Consider the following 12,955-nt stretch of genomic DNA (forward strand, 5'->3'; position numbering starts at 1 on the left):
TAGTGTACGTGTGTGTGTGTGTGTGTACTTTCAATGCCTTATACGTTAGAATACATTAAAGTTTTCCGTGTACTTGTCAAATGGCTTTTTCTCCGCAGTTCTTGTCGATCCATTTTTCATCCCTCTTTCAATGCGTCCCCCTGATGTCGGCCTATTCCATGAAACGTATCATAAATAGAGCCCCACTGACATTTCAATTTCCCTCCGTAACCCCTCATATATATAAACACACACACACACTTCTACACAACTGGAAGTTGGTGGTTGAGCATCAGATCAGTGGCGGGCCTCTCCTGGGTTTCCAGGGAGACAAGGAAAAGCAATAACTGCACACTTGACCCCTCTGCTCTTTTATTGGTGTCTTCACGCGTACACACACACATACGGTCTCACACCTCCAATCTAATCTTAGGGAGAGAGCGAGCCCCCCCCCGTGGCGATATTCCTCCATCTTCCCCCCCGGAGGATGGGAGAAGAGAGGATGAAGCGACGGGGGAAAGGGAGGAAGTTAATAATTTCATCTCGCAGTGACCTGGAGACGATAAGATCGATTGTTTGGCTCTTGTAGTCTCCTCGTGTCAGGCTACACTCACACGTGGATATGCGCTCCATACTCAAACACACACACATCATCACAGGTTCCCAGCAGTGCCTCTCTCTCTCTCTCTCTCTGTCTGTGTCACACACATTCAGCAGAAGTCTGAGTGAAACTTTGATTGTGAGGGATGATGAATGGAGAGAAGAGGATGAATGTCGGGCGAGAGGGAAAAGAGTGTGATGGAGAGGAAGGAGGAGAAAAGTATTGAGCCTGAGAGAGAAAGAGAGAGAGATTGAAGGAAAATATTAGGAGGGATGACAGGCTGGCCTTGGCGACGAGACTGTTTGTTGTTTATTTTGGTCTCCTGTCTCATTTCTCCTCATATTGGCAGAGTTGAAATGATTTCCTTTTGTTTGTTTATTCCTGTGTGGATTTCTCCTGTTTTGGAGGTTATTTGTGTTTGTGCGTCGCCTGTTTGCCTCGTCTGAGATCATCTTCCTGAACTCAATCTTTCCACAGTCATCAGTGGTTGTGGTGCCGTCGCGTGGCACCGGGGGGGATTTCGCGTTTTCCTTTTCGATACCTACGCAAGTAGATTGGATACTTCCCAAACATTTGAATGTGTCCTGCGTACTTTCTTGTCTTGAGTTTGAGAACGGATTCAACCGTGTCAATATCTCCCCGAGAAGCTCTAATGCTCATTATCATTATCACAGCTTGAAGACGGTTTGCCTTAAATATGCATGAAACTATTCAGAGGAATTTATTTCCATGATTTACAACTCAGATTTTGCCCATGTGCTGTTATTTGTGCAAATGGAAAAATACGAAGCTTTGAAATCTGATCTGTTTGTGTCTATTAATGCCAAATAATACACACTTAATTACACTGTGTGAGTGTGTATTTGGCATTTTTCTAAGTGAGTCTCTGCTGTAACGACAATATAGTGCAATAAGAGTGTACTCATGATGATTTCTGCCTCTTAGTAATCAGGTCAGGGTCAATTGGATTTGTTTTGTGTGTGTGTGTGTGTGTGTGTGTGTGTGTGTGTGTGTGTGTGTGTGTGTGTGTGTGTGTGTGTGTGTGTGTGTGCTTGTGTGGACGCCAGCACACAGTGTTGCTTCCCTGCAGTGTTGCCTTCTGTAACACAGGTGATTGTGTGTGTGTGTGTTTGTGTGTGTGTGTGTGTGTGTGTGTGTGTGTGTGTGTGTGTGTGTGTGTGTGTATTTGTATAAATGACGCTCTGCTGAAGCTATAAACCATCAGACTTTTATATATATATTTTTTTTATTTTTTTATTTTTGTAGGTATACTTATATTTATGTAATCGATTATTGTGCGGAATACCTGGTGGCATTAATCACAGACTCAACACACAATATGCAAGCCAATAAACAAGGCTGTACACGCTTTGAAACTACACCACATTTGCAGTGTTGACCATTTCCAACAGCACCACCCATGGAAGAGGGCCTTACCAGTAGCACCAGGCTTTTACAATACATGTTTGTGTCTATGGCAAATCATTTTAAAAAAGATTTTTCATTTGTCAGAACACTGTACGCAAGTCCCGCTTGAAAATGAGATCCTAATCTCTACGGAATGTACCTTTTTATAAATGCAGTATTTCGACTGATCTTTGGCCTTTTTACATAATGAATACACTGTAGGGGCACCATGTGAGGAATGTCCTTTTTATGTTTATTCCATGCAGTTCTCCAAGGAGAAGTACCTGCTGGAGTCTCCTCCTGAGAAACTGCGTAAGGAGCTGGAGGAGGAGCTGAAACTGAGCGCCGCTGACATCAGGAGCCATGGCTGGTACCATGGACACATACCCAGAGAGGTAAACACACACACTGTGAAGTGCACTGACGGATCTGTATGCACGTATGGAGCTGGTTCTGATACCGGGAATCCTGAATGGATGTTTGAGAGCAGATGGGTACACAGTTACTAGATCCAAGGCAGTAAAACCTTGAGGTAATGCACTTCCTGCAAAATGTATGGCCCAGTACACGAGTGCACACACACACACACACACACACACACACACACACACACACACACACACACACTTATATGTAGGCAGACCTTTGGAGCCATATACACTGAAAAAGTCACCACCTGGATGTAACTAAGCAAATAGGTACAAGCCTTCCATTGATAATAACTGTGTTATAATAATGTTTGACCTGGCAACCAGTTATTAACACTAACTGATGCAGTGGGGAGCTTCTCATCATTTAATCATCATTTCTTAAACAACCATGTCAGAAGACATCAACCAAGACAGAATGCATGTCCTGTATTCGTGGAAAAGATGGTTGGTTACCTCGGAGCGAGGGTTCGATATCCAGGCAAAGCGCGTCTGTAGGGATCAAGGGGCAGAGGAAAAGTGTGCACTGGCTGCTTCCCAAGATGTGGATGAGATGAAAATAGATACAAAATTATGAATTTATTGAAATATTTTTTTTTTTTTAACATTTTTATATTTCAAAATCTAAAGAAAATCATCATAGTGATACAAATATCCTGTGAATCCAATAACGATTGTGGATTTGTTTGACTAGATAGCACCGGCTATTTTTTATTTATTTATTTTTTGCACAGGTCTATTGATATGGGGGTGGTAGGAGTGATATCTTGAGGAGTCCAAGGGGCATCAGTGGGTGTGTGATGTGGTGGTGTGGTTAGTTAAGCTCTGCTCCCTGACCCCGGAGGAGCACAACAGGGGTCTGTTTGAGAGAAACTACTAAAATTGGGTTAAGAACTGCCGGGTTTTTGGGGTTTTGTACTCCTGGACTACAGATGAATAAAAAAAAAACGTGTTAGTTGCAGCTTTGTCGCCCCGGTTTTATATTGTGTCACATAAAGTGTAATGTGTTTCCCCTAACGCGCCGAACTGTTACGGCTTGAGGAAGGATTTAGTCTGGACCCAAAAATGCAGAGTTGTAACAGATTTATTCCAAACAAAGTATCAACAGAAATCGCCTTAGCAAGGGAAAAAATGTTCTAAGAAGTTTAAACAACGAAAAGGGTCTTCACAAAACGAAGTAACAACACAAAGTCACCACGAGGGGAAAAACCTACTAGTAATCACTAAACAGGAAAAGAGCAACGAACCACCGGATCGTGGAGAGAGGCGAGGAATCTGCTCAGAGACATGTACATGCGAGAAGGACAAAGGATCATCTGGCACAGGGCAGACAGAGCAGTTGGCTTAAGAAGCCGGCCAAACGAGCTGATAGGCAGCAGGTGTGTCTCGTGAACTGCCCTGGAGCACCGGCCCCGCCCCTCTCCGCTCACCTGAAAAAAAGGAAAAGAAGGTGAGGAACACAAAACAAGACCTGAACCACCACAGTACCCCCCCCCCTAATGGACGCCTCCTGGCGTCCTACCAGGCTTACCCGGGTACCTAACATAGAAATCTTGCAGCAGCTGTGGATCGAGGATGAGGGAGCGTGGGAGCCATGAACGCTCCTCGGGGCCGTACCCCTCCCAGTCGACCAGAAACTGAAAGCCGCGACCCCTCCTGCGGACGTCCAAGATTTCCTTCACCGTGTATACTGGATGACCATCGATGATGCGGGGAGCTGGCGGTAGCGGAGCAGGGGGCTGAAGGGGACTGTCTGTGACCGGTTTGAGCAGTGAGACGTGGAAAACCGGGTGGATCTTGAGGGCGGCGGGGAGGCGGAGTCGGACGGCGCTGGGGTTGATGATCTTTTCAATAGGGTAGGGGCCGATGAATCGGGGAGCCAGCTTCCGGGAGTCGGTTTGAAGGGGAAGGTCCCGGGACGACAGCCAGACCTGTTGGCCCACCTGATAGGCCGGAGCTGGGGTCCGATGGCGGTCCGCCAAACGTCGGTTTCGCTCCGCGGTCCTGCTCAGGGCTGTGCGGGCCTCCCTCCAGACCCGGCGGACCCTGTGAAACTGGGCTTGTACTGAGGGAACCGCTGCGTCGGACTCCTGGCTAGGGAACAGGGGAGGCTGATAGCCCGAGGTCACCATAAAGGGTGACATACCAGTGGCCGAGCTGATCAAGGTATTGTGGGCATATTCGACCCAGGGGAGGTGTGTGGCCCAGGAAGCGGGGAGACGAGAAGCGACGCAGCGGAGGGCGGACTCAAGGTCCTGGTTAGCCCGCTCTGTTTGGCCGTTCGTCTGAGGGTGATAGCCGGACGACAGGCTGGCGGTGGCCCCCAGGGCCCGACAGAAAGCCCCCCAGACTCGAGAGGTGAATTGTGGACCTCGGTCTGACACAATGTCCAAGGGGATGCCATGGAGCCTGAACACATGTTGAATGAGCAGGTTAGCGGTCTCCAAGGCGTTGGGCAGTTTCGGGAGGGGAACAAAATGAACCGCCTTGGAGAACCGATCAACAATGGTTAAGATGGTGTCATTACCTTCTGAGGGAGGGAGGCCGGTGACGAAATCCACAGCGATGTGTGACCATGGGCGTGGGGGAACAGGTAGAGGCTGCAGCAAACCAGCTGGAGGACGATGAGAAGCTTTACTGCGCGAACACTCAGGGCAGGAGGCAACGAACGTCCTGACATCAGCTGCCATTGATGGCCACCAGAAGCGTTGCCGGACCAGTGCTAGCGTGCGATATACACCAGGATGACAGGCTACTCGAGAGGTGTGGCCCCAGATGAGTACTGAAGACCTAGCAGCCGGAGGAACGAACAGCTGTCCAGGTGGGCAGCCATCAGGGACCGGCTGATTCTGCTGGGCGTCTTGTACTTCCTGCTCCACCTGCCACTGCAACGCTCCCACCACACGTTGAGAAGGAAGGATCATCTCCTCCTCTGCCTTCCCTTCCTCCACAGTGAACTGACGTGAGAGGGCATCTGGCTTCACGTTCCGGGAACCAGGGCGGTAGGTCATGGTGAAGTTGAACCGCCCCAGAAAAAGCGCCCAGCGTGCTTGACGGGAGTTCAACCTCCGGGCGGTACGCAGGTAAGCCAGGTTTTTGTGGTCAGTCCAGATTATGAAGGGATGAACAGCCCCCTCCAGCCAATGCCGCCACTGTTGAAGAGCCAGCACCACCGCTAACAACTCCCGGTTCCCCACATCGTAGTTCCGTTCTGCTGGGGAGAGGCGTCGAGAAAAGAATGCACACGGGTGGAGTTTGTTGTCCGCAGGGAGACGCTGGGAGAGGACGGCCCCGACCCCAGAGTCCGAGGCATCAACCTCGACCACAAACTGCTGCTCGGGATCTGGGTGAACAAGAACAGGCGCTTTAGTAAACATCTCTTTTAAAATAGTGAAAGCGTGATTGGCTGCTGGAGTCCAACAGAAACTGACCTTACTGGAGGTGAGTTGTGTGAGAGGGGAAGCAACCTGGCTGTAATTTCGTATGAAACGACGGTAAAAGTTAGCAAATCCTAAAAATCTTTGGAGATCTTTTCTGGACGCGGGAGTGGGCCATTCCCTGACCGCCTCCACTTTGGAGGGGTCGGCACGGAGCTGGCCTTTCTCCACAATGTACCCCAAGAAGCTCACTGAGGGGACGTGAAACTCACACTTCTCTGCTTTAACAAACAATTTGTTCTCCAGCAGCCGGGTCAGCACATCACGGACATGAAGCACATGGTCTTCCTGAGAACGAGAGAAGATTAAAATATCATCCAGATACACGAAGACAACTCTGTCTAACAAGTCTCTTAACACGTCGTTAACCAGTGATTGGAAAATCGCTGGGGCGTTGGTTAGGCCGAATGGCATAACCAGGTACTCATAATGCCCCAAGTGAGTGTTGAAGGCGGTCTTCCATTCATCACCCTCACGTACCCGTACCAAATGGTAGGCGTTGCGCAGATCCAGCTTTGTGAAGACTGTGGCATGGTGCAGCGGACTGAAGGCAGAGTCAATGAGAGGCAGGGGGTATTTGTTCTTCACGGTGATGGCATTAAGCCCTGTATAGTCAATACAGGGGCGTAAAGTCTTGTCTTTTTTGGCCACAAAGAAAAACCCCGCCCCCACCGGGGACGATGAGGGCCTTATCAGCCCTGCTGCCAAGGAGTCGTTAACGTATGTCCCCATGGCCTCTCGTTCTGGTTTTGTAAGGTTGTACAAACGTCTAGTGGGGAGTGGGGCACCAGGGAGTAAGTCAATAGCACAGTCATAAGGACGGTGTGGAGGAAGTGTGTTTGCGGAGGTCTTGCTGAAAACTTCTCTTAAATCATGATATACTCTGGGAACATTTGACAAATCTATGACCTCTGTTTGCTGAGCGGGAGCAGGGGACCTGGCTGGAATGGCTGACTGGAGGCAACAGGCGTGACAATGTGAACTCCATTCCCGGATGGAGGCCGTAGGCCAGTCTATATGTGGGTTGTGTTTTTTTAACCATGGTATGCCCAACACCACAGGAGTATGAGGGGAAGAGATGACAAACAGTTCTACAAATTCATGGTGATTGCTGGAGAGGATGAGTTTTAGCGGGTCGGTGCGGTGGGTGACTATCTCCAGTAGCTTACCGTCAATGGCCAGGACCTCTTTAGGGGAGGTAAGTTTATGTAGGGGCAAATTGTTCGTCTTAACAAAGTTAACATCAATGAAATTGTCGTCAGCTCCTGAGTCGACCAGGACTGCGACTGGGAGCGAACGTTGTGGCCCGTGAATCATACCTGCAACCTGTATGCGGGATGAAGTAGGGGAAGAGATTCGGCTCACCAGAGTTCCCCCATCTACTGGCGAGCCTTGTCTTTTGGCAGCTCTGGGCAGCTGGTGAGGAAGTGTCCAGGGGGCCCGCAGTAGAGGCAGAGCTTCCCCATTATGCGTCTCCGTCGTTCTGCCAGTGTGAGATGAGCTCGTCCCAGCTGCATGGGTTCTTCTTCTGGGGTGTGAAGAGTCCCTGGGGCTGCCAAGGTGGCGCTGTTGACTGTCGGTGATGTCTCGAGGAGGCTGGACTGGGAAGCGACGAGGGGCCGTCTTCTTCTTCCCTCTGTTCTCTCTCTATTTCTTTCCCTGATCCGATTATCCAACCGTATGGCCATGTCTATCAACTGGTTCAGGGAGGTGCTATCGTCACGAGTGGCTAACTCGTCTTTCATAACCCCCGATAAACCTTTTAAAAACACTGCTTGTAGAGCTGAGTCCCCCCACCCACTTTCTGCTGCCAAGATGCGAAACTCTACCGCATACTGGGATACTGAGAGAGAGCCCTGATGTAAGTCCAGAAGCTGGCTTATGGCCTGTGTGCCCTTTACGGGATGATCAAACACCATTTTCATTTCCTCTATGAACGAATGGTAATCAGATGTGATGGCTGAGTTCTGACTGGAGATGGCTAACGACCATGCGGCCGCCTGTCCTGTTAGCAAGCTCATGATAAATGCTATTTTGGACTGGTGTGTGGAATAAGTGCCTGGCTGTTGACTAAAAACTAGTGAGCATTGGTGAAGAAATTGTGCACAAGTCCCTAAATCTCCTGCATATCTGGCGGGGGTAGGGATGTAGGGCTCACGGGGCTGCAGCGGGGAACTGACGGGTGCGTCAGCTGCAGGAAGTGGTGGTGATGAGTCCGGGGATGGAGCCAGCCGCTCAAGCAGGAGAGCTAGCTGTCCCCTCATCTGCGCCATGCTTGTCGTCATCTGCTGGAGGTGCTCTGTGGTTTGCTGCAGGACCGACTCCTGCTGGTTAAGCCTGCTCGCTTGGTCGGCAAAGGCATGTTTGAAGCCCTCGATCTCCGCTGGGTCCATGATGGCCAGATGATTCTGTTACGGCTTGAGGAAGGATTTAGTCTGGACCCAAAAATGCAGAGTTGTAACAGATTTATTCCAAACAAAGTATCAACAGAAATCGCCTTAGCAAGGGAAAAAATGTTCTAAGAAGTTTAAACAACGAAAAGGGTCTTCACAAAACGAAGTAACAACACAAAGTCACCACGAGGGGAAAAACCTACTAGTAATCACTAAACAGGAAAAGAGCAACGAACCACCGGATCGTGGAGAGAGGCGAGGAATCTGCTCAGAGACATGTACATGCGAGAAGGACAAAGGATCATCTGGCACAGGGCAGACAGAGCAGTTGGCTTAAGAAGCCGGCCAAACGAGCTGATAGGCAGCAGGTGTGTCTCGTGAACTGCCCTGGAGCACCGGCCCCGCCCCTCTCCGCTCACCTGAAAAAAAGGAAAAGAAGGTGAGGAACACAAAACAAGACCTGAACCACCACACGAACGTTCGTCCTTAAAAAGTTTTTTCAAACCTTTAACTGTCAAGAAACCCACTACAATATGAACAAAAAGCATCAAGTTAAACTGCATGTCGCAGTCTCTGTGTCCCCGTGGCAGTGAAATAAATTATGAATGTATAAATACATTCTGGGGAAAAAAAGAAGCGCGGCTGATGTGGGTTTTATTTCCCCACATTTCATGATGACATGAGATAAAAGTACCAACACAATAGTACTCATGTGTGGGTGCACGTTGTTGTCAACCGATCCTATGAGTTGAGTGATTACTTGGCCAAAGTATCTGGCTCCGGAAGCACTGTTTAAATGCTTTGCACACAGAATGACACTGATTAGTGAATCCCATCATCTGTCACAGCTCAGTAGAAATAGCTTTGTCGTTCAGAAGGAGGGGAAGCTCTGCCAAACAGACAGCTGCGTGTGTTGCTGATGCACGCAACTGACTGTCACAGCTGGTGACGCTGACACAGATACAGACACAACAACATGCCTGCACACACACGCATGCAAAACACACACACTCCACATGCACATGTGGACGGTGCTCGTTCGTAGACTCAGCCTCTGTCTCTTGATCAACCTCTGTTCTCACACACACACACATAAACAAAGACACAGATTCAAATCAGCCATCTGTGAGTCTTTCCTCTCTTAATTTACATAAAATATTCATTTATTCATGGTTTGCCCTAGTGGAAACTTGGGGAAACCCGGAGCCCTCTGGTTAACGAAACAAGACTTGTGGCACCCGTCCTGAGTGTGTCTGCTGCAGCACATCCTGCCATTCCTCCTTCTCTTCTCTTCTTCTTAAAGTGCACACTTCCTGTATGTGACGTCATAAGTGAATGGGCCAATGTGGCTTTCCTACTCATATTTAAATTTTCATATATTCTGTCCAAAAAAAGCATGATACATGTTATTAAATGCATGAGTTATCAGGTTTAAAAAGCCACCAAACCCTCCACAACAGCTATGTTTAGTAATGAGCAAGATAAGAGGACCCTAAACGCTGTGTATACTGCCCCCTGCTGGTGAAGCATTGTTTATCTTGTGCTGTGCTGCATTACATATTTCACGGCTTGTTTCCTGTTGTCGGCTGAATTTAAAGCGTCACACCTTCAGCCTTCATCCGCGGCGTCGCAGGTAGATTTAAAGGCAATACGGCTCAGTTTGAAATGCGCCTCCTTTCCTTACATGACCAAGTCATGATCAATATTTGCTATCTCTTCTCCCAGACGCCAGAGACACATTGTTTGGTATCAGCAAGCTGTACAGCCCGAAGCTGCTCTATTGGCCATGAATGGGAGATTGCTTTTTCTGGGTTGCCTCTTTTGTCGATACATTTAAAATAACTAATTTTTACAAGTCATTCCGGCCATTGTCGCCATTCAAACTGTGCATGGCGGAGATGAATTTGTGGGGGGAGAGAGTTGTTTGTTCAGAGGAACAAACCGTCCTAAGGCATCGTAATAAATAATCACGATTCTATAAATTCACAGTCGTGTCAGAAACACAATTATTCACACACATGCTGTGAGCCAACTTTGCTTCCAGCTCTTAACACCGGAGCCCGTTTTACTAACTTGGAAACTTGGTTTTCCCTCCGTCTAGGTGTCGGAGACTCTGGTCGTGCGTAACGGGGATTTCCTCGTGCGCGACTCTCTGACCAGCGTGGGCGACTACGTCCTGACCTGTCGATGGGACAACGAGGTGCTGCACTTCAAGATCAGCAAAGTCCTGGTCAAATCCAACGAGACCAAGGTACGACTCAGCACTCATCACTTCTTAACAACTGGATGCCTTTTACTTTATGTTCTGAAGACAGTTGAGATGATTCTGTATACTTCAACAAGAGGTTGGTGGTCCAGAACAGCCAGAAAAGCATGCAGGCTTATGAACTGCAAAATGCTAATCCGATACAGTCGGACATCGTGGTATTTTTTGGCATTTGACATACTGTGTATTGTAAGATACTAAATCTTCTGGTATATTAAGTATTATGGGTAGTGGAACACAGTCCCTTTCAGGGTGGGAGCAGGGGGAACTAACACCATTAAGGACGGCTCTGCTCCGTTTAGGTGTTTCAGCCAGAGCTTTGCCGGTGAGTCAGCATGCTCAAAACCAGAGCCCCGGCATTACGACAGCCATTATTAATATTATTAGTCACATCTGTCAAAATGTTCCCTGGTGAGTTGACTCTTCTTAAATATAGTCTACTGGCCTTTATAGACATGAACGTGTTGCCTCCTCTCATCTCACTTACCTGAACAAAGTGACTTTTTAGTAGTTACATGTGCCTGAATTCACGCAGGTGGACCTCGATTCCCACGCCGCTCACTGATTTCAGTTTCATTCTATCATCGTTATAATAGAATTAAAGAGGATCAGCAGCATCCTGCGTTCCCCATTTAAAGAACTCTGTGGTTACAAAAAAAAAAAACCCATGATGTGTTGAATTCTATGGTCTCTTCCTCCTCAGGTGCAGTATATGTTGGAGTCCGACAGCTTCGACTCGGTCCAGGAGCTGGTGCGGTTTTACGTGGGCCAGCGCAAGCCGGTCTCCCAGTCCAGCGGCGTCCACATCTACTGTCCGGTCAGCAGGACTCTCCCGCTGCGCTACTTGGAGGCCACCTTCGCTCTGGCCTGCAGCAAGCAAGGCTCGGCCTGCTCGCCGTCCAGTCAGAGGGGCGCCTACATCAAGAGACGGAGCGTCACCATGACGGACGGGCTGACGACGGAGAAGATGATACCTCACAGGTGAGCTGTTTTTTTTTATTTTTGTTTGTTTGAGATGATCAGCCGATAATAAAACTGCAGTCTTCCTCATATTTCATTCTTGCTTTATGTTACATACATGATCAGTGACTCAGACAGTCCCAGTCCAGTAAGGACCCCAGTGGCACCACCAGAACCAGAGCCGGAACCAGTGCCCAACTGCAGGTTGTGTGTGTTTGTGTGCGTGTGACACTAGTGCTGTGTGTGTGTGTGTGCTAAACTAGTGCACTTTCCTCCCACGTTCTTGAAGTCCTCACCACCTCACAGACACCATTAGCACCTCCCCTAGTGATGAGCATCAAGTCCTCCAGAGTAATGACTCGTTCACTCGGCCACTTCTGCACTGGATCACTCACGTTTCAAACGGAACGAGGCTGTTTGAAACTTGCATCTACGAAGAAGGAGCAGAGAAAGATGTTTATGCAGTGTGTGGGAATAAAGCACGGGGAAAACAATGATGCTAACAACACACTAGGCTTTAGAAGGCAAAGATGTGTTGAAAACATATTTGGGCATGATTTTTAAACAATATAAATTAGTGATTATGTACCTTAAATATGAGTATATGTTTTTCACTTAATCCCTTCCCTAGAAGCCACACTGCTATATTCTCTGCTCCTGCTTTAAACTCCTAAAATGTTTTGTATTCATGAATAACACAGTGTTTCATGGAGTATGAATAATTGTATTTCACCAACTAAAATGTCTCGCGCTTCTCTCACCCTAAAATAACGACACCCTTCCCGTCATCTGAAGCTGATAAATGTGACTCCCTCCAGTGCCTTCACTGCTTTTAAATCCAAACCCAACTATTTTTAACGTCCACATAAATGCTTTTCTTTGCAGCCCGTCGACAATCCACCACCACAAAGACGCCATGCGGAACTGTGCAATGAGCATGGACCAGATTCAGGAGTATCGCTGTCCCTTGTCGCCCGTTGGGGAAACCCCAATGTCTCCCGCGTATAGTGCTAGTAAGTAAAAGTGCTGGAGTAAGTTCTCCCCTTCACATTCCCCAACAAAGTCTCCATAAAAGATGGTAACTCTCTTCTGTCTCTCTCCAGTCACCAGGCAGAGAGCCCACTCGGGCGGGCGAGCCCTGGCCGTCGTCCCGCCCTCTCCCTCGGTGCGTCGCTGCAGCGACCCTCAGCTCAGCCCCTCGGCCTGCAGCCACCCTCCGGACCATCCGGCGCATACCTCTCAGTCCACGCACTCGACGCCCGCCCACCATCCCAGCTACCAATCACATTCCTCAGAGACGGCCGGGAGCTACTGTGACCTCAGACCTTGCCCCGCCGGGCCCCCGAAACCCCCGACGAAGAGTTACGTGGAGCGATTGCGAGTGGAAGAAGGGAGAGCGGACGCAGCGAGGGAGCAAGGAGAGGGGACGTTCAGCGCCCCGCAGGTGGAGACGGCGTCCTCGTTCAAACCGTCCAGGTACGAGA

At 48.8% G+C, this 12,955-nt stretch overlaps 1 protein-coding gene across 4 annotated transcripts in view; it reads left to right on the forward strand.

The window, feature by feature from the left end:
* sh2d3ca (SH2 domain containing 3Ca) overlaps nt 1-12,955 on the forward strand; it is a 47,815-nt gene that overhangs the window by 28,904 nt on the left and 5,956 nt on the right. For 3 of the 4 annotated variants that reach the window (XM_084034632.1, XM_084034633.1, XM_084034635.1), the window contains 6 exons: nt 2,254-2,382; nt 10,347-10,496; nt 11,215-11,492; nt 11,598-11,675; nt 12,357-12,484; nt 12,575-12,947. In XM_084034632.1, the coding sequence (XP_083890758.1) occupies nt 2,254-2,382; nt 10,347-10,496; nt 11,215-11,492; nt 11,598-11,675; nt 12,357-12,484; nt 12,575-12,947 (1,136 nt within the window). The remainder of the gene's footprint in view (nt 1-2,253; nt 2,383-10,346; nt 10,497-11,214; nt 11,493-11,597; nt 11,676-12,356; nt 12,485-12,574; nt 12,948-12,955) is intronic. The other variant, XM_084034634.1, reaches the window with a different exon arrangement.

Source organism: Eutrigla gurnardus, assembly GCF_963514095.1.
Source record: "Eutrigla gurnardus genome assembly, chromosome: 19".
Classification (NCBI taxonomy): Eukaryota; Metazoa; Chordata; class Actinopteri; order Perciformes; family Triglidae; genus Eutrigla; species Eutrigla gurnardus.